This window comes from Pinus tabuliformis, chromosome 2_2 (assembly GCF_031772625.1).
Source record: "Pinus tabuliformis cultivar Carrire ecotype Pingquan chromosome 2_2, CPIR1, whole genome shotgun sequence".
In the NCBI taxonomy this organism is placed as follows: Eukaryota; Viridiplantae; Streptophyta; class Pinopsida; order Pinales; family Pinaceae; genus Pinus; species Pinus tabuliformis.
In genome coordinates this window covers 757,966,231-757,977,736 of record NC_142300.1, presented here as the reverse complement: position 1 = coordinate 757,977,736, position 11,506 = coordinate 757,966,231, and the positions used below count along the sequence as shown (strand labels likewise).

The window sequence follows — 11,506 nt, the reverse complement described above, 5'->3', positions numbered from 1 at the left end:
AGCCAATTAGTAAGTCTCAAACAAAATGGTTCAATAGTGGAGCACATTGAGGAGTTCCAAAAATTGAACATAAGGGTAAAAAATATTCCAGAGGAGCATAGGACTGATGTGTTCATAGAGACTTTAAAGGATAATATCCAACATGATGTTCGCCTTTGGGAACCTGATTCATTAGAGAAGGCATTCAGGTTAGCAAGAAAAATGGAAAGAAAAATTATGGCAACCAGCAAGCATACCACTCACAACTATAAAGATGGAAGTGTTGTTGCCCCCAGTCTTCCACAACCTATAAGGTTGACACCACAACGATTGGAAGAAAAAAGAGCAAAAGGGATTTGTTACAGTTGTGATAGAAAATACACTAAAGGTAATAAGTGTGCTAAGAAGAAATTATTCTACACAGATTATGAAGAGGAAGAAGAAACAGAGCAAGAAAGGTCAAAAGAAGAGGATATACTCCAGGAAAAAAGCCTAGATAAAGAAGAAATGAATCCAACCATATCTTGTAATGCATTGGCAGGAATTACCACTCCTCAAACCATCAAGATAGAAGGACAAATCAAGAAGAAAAAGGTAATATTGTTGATTGATTCAGGAAGTGCCCACAATTTTATTCATTGTAAGGTAGCAAAAGAATTGAATTGCTTCTTATATCCAGCACCAAAGTGTCAAGTGATGGTTGCAAATGGAGGAACAATAAATTGCTCTAGAAAGTGCCATAATATCAAGCTATCCATGGGAGAATATGTATTGACTAGCCCAATGCTTTCCATTCCAATGGGAGGTCTTGATGTTGTACTAGGAGTCCAATGGCTACAATCCTTGGGTACAATAGCTTTTAATTTTCAAGAACTTTTCATGAAATTTTCTGTGGAAGGAAAGTAAGTTGAATTAAGGGGTATTGCAGGGAAACCGGGAAAGATAATCATCTCTAATGGTATGAGAAAGCTTCTAAAAAAGGAACAAAGAGGTGTAATTGTACAATTATGTTCCCTAGATGTTTCCACGTTGGAATTATCTATTTCTCCAGATCTCTAAAAAGTCTTGGACAATCATTCCAAGGTATTTGAGACTCCCAAAGGTCTCCCACCTATTCGTGATCATAATCATGCTATTCATCTGATTCCATGAAGTGTTCCTCCAAACATCAAGCTGTACAGATATCCCTATGCCCAAAAGAGTGAAATTGAACGTATGGTTGTAAAAATGCTAGAGGCTAGTATAATTCAACCTAGTCAAAGTTATTTCTCTGCTCCAGTAGTATTGGTGCACAAGAAGGATGGAACATGGTGCATGTGTCTGGATTATAGGGATCTCAACAAGGTCACTATTAAATATAAGTTTCCCATTCCTGTCATTAATGAATAACTAGATGAATTGCATGGATCAATTTACTTCACCAAGTTGGATCTTCATTCAGGATATCATCAAATCAGAATGAAGACTGAAGACATTCCGAAAACAGCATTTAGAACTCATGAGGGTCATTATGAATTTTTGGTCATGCCTTTTGGCCTTACCAATGCACCTTCAACATTTCAAGGTTTGATGAATTCCATTTTCAAACCATTCCTTAGAAAAATTGTGTAAGTATCTTTTGATGATATACTAATCTACAAATAGTCTTGGAAGGATCATGTTGAACATGTTGATGAGGTGCTACAACTATTGGAGGAGAAGAAAAGATCCAAACGTTTATTTGGAGTACAAGAGGTGAAATATCTGGGTCATATTGTATCTCATGAAGGATTTAAGGTAGACCCTAGGAAAATTAAAGCCATTAAGGAATGGAAAATCCCCAAATCCATAAAGCATCTGTGAGGATTTCTCGAGTTGACAGGGTATTATAGCAACTTTGTTAAGAATTATGGGAGAATAGCAGCACCTCTAACAACATTATTCAAGAAAGATGCATTTTCATGGACTCTAGAAGCAACAAAGGCCTTCAAGCATCTTAAAGAGGCAATGTGCCAAGAACCGGTCTTAGCTACACCAGACTTCACAAAAACCTTTATTGTGGAATGTGATGCTTCAGGAAATGGAATTGGTGCTAATTTAATGCAAGATGAAAGACCCATTGCTTTTGAAAGTCGGCCAATCAAGGGAAAGTTTTTACACAACGCTATTTATGAGAAGGAAATGTTGGCAATACTCCATGCACTTAAGAAATGGCGACCCTACCTAATGGGAAGACACTTCAAGGTAAAAACAGATCATGATAGCCTTAAACACTTTCTAGAACAAAGATTATCCTCTGAAGAGCAACAAAATTGGGTCACAAAGATGTTGGGTTATGACTTTGAAATCATCTACAAAAAAGGGAAGCAAAATGTGGTGGCAGATGCACTCTCAAGAAAGGATGAGGATGTCAAAGCATTGTTGTGCACCATTTCTATTATCCAACTAGATTGGATAAATGAAGCAAGGGAGGAATGCAAGAACGATGAAGAAGTGTGGGCACTTATTCGAAAGTTACAACAAGACTCCAGTACGTCTGATACATTTAGCTGGAAAAGTGATTTGTTATGGTACAAAGATCGCTTATACCTCTGTAAGAATTCCCAGCTAAAAAAAAAGATTCTTATGGAATTGCACACTTCTCCCTTAGGAGGGCACTCAGGATTTTTAAAAACTTACCACAGGCTTAAGAAGAAATTTTTCTGGGAGGGCCTTAAATCAGATATTCAAAATCTTGTGGCGGAATTTTTGGTTTTCCAACAAAATAAAGTTGAAACAATTAAGACACCGGGTCTATTACAACCTTTATCCATTCCAAGCCGACATTGGGAGGAGGTTGCAATGGATTTTATCACAGGTTTACCCAAGTCTAATGGAAAGAGTGTCATCATGGTGGTAGTTGGCAGACTTGCCAAGTATGCACACTTCTGTGCATTATCACATCCATTTAAAGCCAATACAGTTTCTAATACATTTATGGAAACAATTCAAAAGCTACACGGAAACCCAAATATTATTGTAAGTGACAGAGATCCCATTTTCACTGGAAATTTTTGGACAAATTTATTTTCTTGTCTTGGTACTGAGTTAGCTCATAGATCATGTTATCATCCTCAATCTCATGGGCAAACTGAGATAGTAAACAAATTTTTGGAAGGATATCTTCGTTGCTTTGTATCTGATAAACAGACACAATGGGTCAAATGGTTACTTCTGGCTGAATGGTGGTATAACACTTCCTTCCATACAACAACAAAAATGATCCCATTTATGGCACTTTATGGATATCAACCACCATCCATCACATCATATTTAAGATAAAATTCTAAGGTTCAATCAGTGGAACATCACATCGAACATCAACAATAAGTCCTCCAACTCTTAAAGGATAACCTCGTGTTGGCACAGAATAGAATGAAACAACAGGCAGATCAACATCGCAGTGAAAGAAGTTTTGATGTAGGTGATTAGGTATTCCTACGGCTACAACCATATAAGCAAATGTCCCTCAAGCAAGCTAAGAAGGATAATAAATTATCACCAAAGTATTATGGTCCATACAAGGTGTTGCAAAAGATTGGTACTATGGAATACAAATTGGAGCTTCCTGCAGCTTCTCGATTGCACCTAGTTTTCCATGTTTCATGTTTAAAAAAGGTTATAGGTGACAAGCTCTGAGTTCAAACAATATTGCCAGAACTTGACGAGGAAGGAAAAAGTATATTGGAACCAGAAGTAGTCAAGAAACAAGAACTCGACAGTTATGAAATCGATCCATTTCAGAGTATCTTATCAAGTGGAAGAACTTATCCATTGAAGATTCCACATCGGAGAATGAGAATTTTATACAAAAGCATCTAGAACTACTCAAGCATTGAGGACAACACTTTTTTGAAGGAGAGGGGCATGTTGGGTCCCTATAATACTAGTGATTGCCCCATTACTATTGTAGTTGTATCCCTTATTAATATTGTTGTGCCCCTATTGTCCCCATATTGTTATTATTGTTCCCCATAGAATCCCTCTATTGTTATTTTTGTGGCTTTATATTATTATTGTTAGGTCAGCTAGGTTATATTGTGACTCCTTAGTCTCCTATATATAGAAAGGAGGTTTTGTCATTTGAATGATCCAAGAATTGCTCATTTGTGTAATGTAAAGGAGGTTGCCCCCTCGAAGAGGCTGAATTCTAAGGCGTTGATCTCTCTTTTCTATCTTTTTGTGAGCTTTTTTCATAACAGTTTCTTTCATATCTGCAAATTAATATATATTTACAGATTATCATTATTGTCATAAATAAAACTCCATGTTTATTGGTAAACATGCAATGTCTTTTGACATGCTATAGTTTAAATAAATATTATTTCAATTTGTATGGAACATAGTTCTTACTTTTCTCCCATTTTCATATGCAGGTTGAGAGTGGAGTTGAAGAACTTTGTAGTGTCTATGTTCCATGAATCATCTATATATTGGTGACATTTTCCTTGTTAACTCTAAATATATTATTCGACCAAACTTATTTTTTTGTGAAAGCATATGTTAGTAGTCATGCATTTTTCTTTCATTACTATTATCATTTATGGTGTATATGTTTCCATGATATATTTCATTCTTTTTGGAATTTTTTTTCATATATCTAGGGATACCCTCTTCTTTTCACTTTCCATCCCATCCATCGTTACTTTGTTGGAGGTGTGTGTTGTGACTTCATATCCCAACTTCATTGGAGACCTACATTGTGACTTCATATATTATACATTTGTAGTAGTGGAAAGTAATCATAGGAGGAGGGAGAAAGTTATTAACGTGGAATAGACTCCCAACATAGTGCTACTACAATGTTGTAGAAAGACCTGCAATTCTTATGAGAATCACATAGATAAAAACCACAAATCAAACAGGGCCCACAAGGCATGACACCAAAACCATTAGTGATGTTAATGGCACAGTGAAGGAGGATATTATAACATTGGGGAATTGCACTCCAATGGAATCAAATCCCAACATGGGAATGTGCCAGTTTGGTAATGATAATTGAAAGTATTACAAACCCCATATATATAATCATTATTATTATTTTTTCGATGTAAAATCTCATGGGAAATCCAAGGGATTCTTCCCCATAATTTTGGATGATATCCCTTATAAATCTCTTGGAATAGACTAGTTTGTTTAACCTAGGGGGATTTGGTTTGGAGCTTCAAAAGCAAATGAGCAATTGCTGGGATGACCCATTTTAGGAATTTTGAGCATTTTCAAGGGAATAGAGGCATAGTGCTTTCTCTTTCTTTGTCTTTGTAGAATCATGTGATTTCTTGTGGTTTGGATTCAGTAGGCATGTGTGTTTGGGTCATGTTCTTGATTTAGGACCACATGATACATTTTTATGTTTTGTATGCCCCTATCCTTAGCTTTGAGCAAGAATAGTTGTGGAATTGGATGGCCTCTTCTTTGTTGACAACTTAATGCATCTTTAGGGGGCACCTGACCATGTTTGAGTGTGAAGGAGACAAGTGTGGAGGTGGGGTTTTATATATGGACTTTATATATTGTACATATGTAGCAGTGGTATCCCTTTGTCTATATTTTCTCTTTTTTCTTTGACAAATAGTGTGGGTGTTGCCCAAGATGCTTATTGCATGATAATCCTTTGCAAGGTCATTATTGGGGACAATGATATGTTGGTTCATTTTATTATGAGATATGATTTGTGTGCTTCCTTTAATTCTATGCAAAATGGAAAGTCCTCAAGATTGGATGGTTTTCCTTATGAAGTCTCTAAGTTCATGTGGGACTTTATTGGGGATCATATCTGTTGTTTAGATGCCAATTTTTTTCTAGGATCCCCTTTGAGTGCCTTAAGTCTCAATTATGGGTTGATGAAGCCTATTCCTATGAATGCAATGAGAGACTTTATAGGTGTTTGGTAGCTTATTACTTTGCTTACCATTGCTTACAAATTTGTGGCAAAGGCTTTTGCTTTGAGGATCTGGTGAGTTTCCAAGTATGTAGTGTGACCAAAGTGGACTAGGATTTTCTAGGGGTCTGGTTAGCCTGGGAGGCAATGGAGTGGTCCCGAGATATAGGGAAGCAATGTCTTAAGTTGAAGATTGACTTTGAAAATCCTATGATCAAGTTGGTTGTTCTTTCATATATATAAGATACATTGATGTGCTTAGGTTATGATTCACAGTGTGTGGGTATAATGAGTGATATTTTCACCAATTCCTTGACCTTCATTTTGTCATAAAGCCTTATCCCTACATATAGTGCTACATTAGTTGATTCAATAGGGCCATCCTTTGGTGCCTTATGAATGAGGTAAAATTATTCCCCACATAAAACTTCAATGTGTTAACAAGAAAAAATAGGGAAGTATATATATACCAACATAGGAGCCCAAATGACACATATCAGAACTAGGAATAGACATATGCCACTACAGAATTTCCTTGCCTTACTTTGCTTTTTACCTAGTTGATGCTCTGCTTTGGAAAGAGTTATATCACACTTGACCAGAGACAGACTTATTTTCCAACTTAATATCACACACAAATTCATTGTGTTATGTTTACAGAGTAATACATCAAACTTTTGCATGATCTGTCATGAATGAATGAGATGACAAATGTATAACATATAGACATTTTCATGACTGATATCAAATTATTTAAGGAAAATATTTTCATCTTTTAGAAATAGGAAAAGGTTGTCTTTGCAGGAAAAGGTTTTCACTGTCCCATTTATACTAAAAACTACATCCATGACCAGATGAAAGACCAAGTGACCTTGATGTTCCATGTAGTGAATTAAATATAAGAAACCTAATTGTGCTTCTAAAATAGGCAAAATATCATTTTATTTCAATGCATATTTTTTCTGCTTTCCCACGGATAATGAAAACCATGGAAACTATAACTTCCTCCTCTTAGACACAAGTCACTTATCTAAATGCCTTTCATCAAACTTATTTTCCATGGAAGCTTTCATTCTCAACACCTGACCCAATGATGTTATTGGCATGACAGGAATATTTTCTTTCCCATTGCTATTGTCCAGATCATTTGGATCAGAATATGCATGATTTTAACAATTACTGACTAAGTTGTGTGCGCACAATACCTCTTCGCCGTGGTAGCTAAATTACTATCTTTTCTATGCTACCCATTTTGTGCTCTCCATTTTCTAAGCTGATCCTCAACTATCAATTTCATTGCATTTTCCCTCTTTGCCTTCTGTGAGGCAACTTGAAGAGCCTCCCTCCTTGCTATTATCTCTTTATTTTCTTCTTCCAATCTCTTCAATATTTCCCATTCACTATCCTTAGCTACATCTATTTGGGCTACAACAGCTACCACCCGCTTGTTAGCAAGTTCCTCAACTTCACGTGCTGATTGGTCAATGCAAAGTACTCATTAAATGAAAGTGTAACTGATAGAGTCATGGCCTCGGAATATCCAACAATTGACTCACTCTGATTCATAGCATCAATCCTAGCAAGAGACAATACTTCTGATGCCCGAGCTACTTCTGCCATTTTTATAGCTGCTTGTAGCCTACTCTCTGCAGTTCTAGTACTAGCCTCTGATTGTGCAGCTTCTTCCTTTGCTTTGTGCATATCCTCTCTAGTTGCTTCAACTTCAATCTTGTCTTTATCTGCCTCAACAGCTGCTTGTTGTAAAGCTCTGTCATAGCTTCCTTGGATTGCCTCTCTCCATCTTGTCGATTTAATTGCTTGTCTTGTTTGATTCAATTCAGCCTCCAAAGAAGCAACTACTGCATAAGACTTTTCTACCCTTTCCCATGTTTCTTCTAGCATTTCACTTTCCCTCTCTAGCTCTTATCTCAGTGGCTTAATGGCACCTACTAAATAAGTTACATCTTGTGTGGCTTTGTTTAGGTTTTCTCTCATCTTCCCTAGTTCTACTAGAGTTATATATTCGACTTTATTTTTTTTAACCTCTTGACTCTTTGCAAGATCTAGGTCATCCAATGCTTTAGAGAGGGCATTTTCAACTGCATGCATATCTGCTCCTAGTTTAAGTTCTCACTCTTTAACAACTGCTAATTCTAGTTTCAAGCTCTGCAATAAATAGGATGAGGCATCAAGCTTTAACATCAGATCCTTAACAAGAACTACTTCATGATTTAGCCTAATCAGTTCCTAGTTGACATGCTCTATTTCTTTCCCCTTCTCATACTCTCGGTCTTTGGGCATAGCTACAGCATGTTGCTTTTCTTTTATTTCCATATATAAGCTTTGAGCTATATCCAAGAAATTCTTTGTGGTCATAAATTCTATGGTTAGTGCATCTCCCTATTTCTACACCTCTTCAGAACCTGCCAATGCATCGATTGCATTTTCAAGAGCAATGTCCATCAATTTAATTGAACATAGGTATTTTGAAATATCATGCTCAAGCTCCTGTTTGAAAACTTGTAGATCTAAGATTACCGATGCACTTCTTTCCTTTCAAACCTCTAGTTGTGTCTTTTGCCCTTGCTAGTGGGAAACCATAACAACCAATTTTGATGAATTTCAAGTTGTAGCGGTAAGTAATTTAGTATACAGACATCTTATCCTATTCACAATTTTTATGATATCCATTGCAATCAGAAGTTTAAAGGTTCATATTGTGAATAATTGTTGTGTTATATAATATATTTCATTGCATGAAGAATAACAAACTTAAAATGATAAATAAGTAAGTCGCTTCATAATGTTGAAGCCATTTTTTGGCATGCCATATGTAACCTCAGATGTTAATGCTTTGTTGCAACTATTTGTAAGACACTTGGTAATGAATACTTCTAACAACTAGGATAATGGATCTCTGCGTAGGTTGAGTTTAGTAGTGAATGCATTTATTCAAGCCATCTCCCTCATCTTTCATGTCCCACAACACTCACTGCCCTGAGCTGGCCATAACTAGCCTACCGACACTATCATAAGGCCTAAGGTGCCCTTAGTGATGAAGTCTAGGCCTGATTTCAAACCTGTTAATTCGTCTTTTGGAGGAGCTAGAAACTAAAAGTCCTCTATCTAATAGTCTTCACTATTAGATAGAGGAATTTTAGTTTCTAGCTCCTCCAAAAGATGGATTAAAAGGTTTGAAATCAGGCCTAGACTTCATCATTAAGGGCACCTTAGGCCTTATGATAGTGTTGGTAGGCTAGTCAGGGCCAGCTCACATGAGTGAGTGTCGTGGGACATAAAGGAAAAGGGAGATGGCTTGAATAAATGCATTCACTACTCAGCCCAAGCAGAGATCCGCTATCCTAGTTGTTAGAAGTATTCATTACCAAGTGTCTTACAAATAGTTGGAACAAAGCATTAACATCTGAGGTTACATATGGCATGCCAAAAAATGGCTTCAACCACAAGGTTGAGCAAATCCCAGGTAAATCTTTCAAGAGATTGTGGGCGTGAGTCTTGGTGCCATTTTAGTCAAATCACATGCAGACAATTGTCTTCTATTAAAAAGTACACATTCATGAAGAAACTCTAGCTTTTGGCTTATGTATGTGTGATGTGGATTCTAGTCCACAAATTTCACCCCTAGAAGAACCAATCCAAGGAATGAAAAAAATTTGAAAAACCTTAAACTGTGAGTAGAGAAGCCTATTGCTTCAGTTGATGATTCTATTTATTTACAGAAAAATCCATGAATGACCTTGCTGAAGCATCCATGCAAAATTCTTGACAATGTCACATACTCCAAGCCTTCTTTTACATTAATCTTTTTGCTTGGAAAGATTTCAATTAGAAATTAGTTCCATTATATGATTCAAGGTACATGCAATCTCTTTGCTTCTCACTATGGTTTTAATTCTGCATAAATATAAATTAGTTCCATTATATGATTCAAGGTACATGCAATCTCTTTGCTTCTCACTGTGGTTTTAATTCTGCATAAATATTCTAGGATGTTTTACTATGGCTAGTCGAAGAATTTGTCTTTGTCAACAAGAAAAAGCTCCTAAATACTGACCACTTTCATATGTACAAAGCATGCGTTGATATATAGACCATTTCAGTGGCTAGAATGAGTGTTGAATGCCAGTTTAATTGTAACTTGCAATCTGCACCTCATTATTTGAGTATTAGATATTCTTTGGAAAAATAATCAAAGTATTTTTACCTCTAATACAGGTGTTGGAGAATTGACATTCAGCCATGGAAACTTCACTTGTAAAATATTTTCATTATTTCTCTTATACAAGTTATTCATATGATATCAAATTTCAGGATATGTATTGTAATATACCCAAATTTCCACTTTGCAGATGCCTTGGATTTAACACATTCGTTGATTCAACAATTTATTGAGGGTACTATTTTTTGCTCTAACACTTTTTCAAAAGGAGCAAGAGTAGTTGTTAGAGAGGAAAAACAGGGTTTCATTTTGGCCAAGATGAATCCCCTACTTGGTTGAATCATAAATGAAAGCCTATGAATCTCGGGGAGACTATTTTGTTGTTTGGATAGGTCCCGCGGTAAATATTTTTTCAGATGTTGATTATTGAAGATGGATAATAGTGGAGTTTTAAGAAAGAAAAATTTGAGCTTGGAGTAATATTGACCTACTGCCTTCCAAGAAGATTGCAATTGTTGATAAATTTATAGCAGTGGGTCAAATTAGTTTTTGTCGTTTTTCTTCTCAAGTAGCCTATAAAATGCTGGAACAGGTACTCCAAAAAATTATTTATTTTTTTCTTCTCAAGTATTGGACTTCCCCAAAATAAGTAAACACATGATTTCAATTGTCCTTTCGATTTGTGTAACATCTCTACAAAATTTCCATTTTTTTTGGGATTCTGTTACATGTTGATATACTTTGTGCCTGAAAGGATTTCCAATGTTTTGGGACATTTATGTGTGTATCTTTCTTTTTAAATTTAACCTCATTGCTACATGATTTAGAAGATATATAGAAACTCAAATTTCGATTGTATTTCACTTTCCATATTATTCACTTTCTCATTGGCTTCCACACTCCCACTTCTATCGATGTTCCTTTGCACTTCTCAGTGCAATTGCTAGTTTTAAAATCAATGCCTATATATGCAATTTCAAGGACTACCATAACTCTCACATAATTCTTTAAAGGGTGCTAGCTCAATGGAAGAGTGTCTGCTTTATAAGCAGGAGGTTGGTGGTTCGATTCCACTGTGTCCTAATATGAATTAATCAATGATATTGTAATTTATTTTTAATTAAATACTTTTAATATTGGTTTATTTCAATGGCGAGATATTTTCTAGATTCATTATTTTATTGTCTCTAATGAGACAAAAGTGATGTTCTATTATATTTGAATGTAATTTTTCATTGTCTCTAGAGAGACAATAGCTAGGATCAAATATATGGTCTCTTTAAAGACAATATGTCTTTAATCCCAACTATTCTCCCTAGAGAGACAAAAATGAAATTGTCTATGGAAAGGCAAAAATGTTTGTGTTATATATTTTCTTTACAAAGACAATAATTTAAGACATTTTAATTTGAAAGAACAGCTTAAAGACAATATTTAAGACAATACAC

The 11,506-nt window shown here is 35.7% G+C and overlaps 1 protein-coding gene and 1 non-coding gene across 2 annotated transcripts; one reads left to right on the top strand and one right to left on the bottom strand.

Annotated features, from left to right (window-relative positions):
* Positions 1-7,121: 7,121 nt before the first annotated feature.
* LOC149194900 (WEB family protein At2g38370-like) lies at positions 7,122-7,780 on the bottom strand. The gene is made up of 2 exons (XM_089407839.1): positions 7,435-7,780; positions 7,122-7,351 (listed from the first exon to the last, which is right to left on the bottom strand). Exons 1-2 carry the CDS (start codon positions 7,778-7,780, stop codon positions 7,122-7,124), a joined length of 576 nt encoding a protein of 191 aa, XP_089263965.1.
* A 3,289-nt stretch (positions 7,781-11,069) lies between these two features.
* TRNAI-UAU (transfer RNA isoleucine (anticodon UAU)) lies at positions 11,070-11,141 on the top strand. The gene has a single exon. It is a non-coding gene; the product is annotated as a tRNA-Ile (tRNA).
* Positions 11,142-11,506: the final 365 nt, after the last annotated feature.

Bases quoted from the DNA above. Each gene is read 5' to 3' on its own strand.
- LOC149194900 (XM_089407839.1), bottom strand. From the start codon at position 7,780: ATGCTAGAAGAAACATGGGAAAGGGTAGAAAAGTCTTATGCAGTAGTT. The intron at 7,352-7,434 runs GTGAGTCAATTG...TTGACCAATCAG, and splicing joins GATTGATGCTATGAATCAGA to CACGTGAAGTTGAGGAACTT.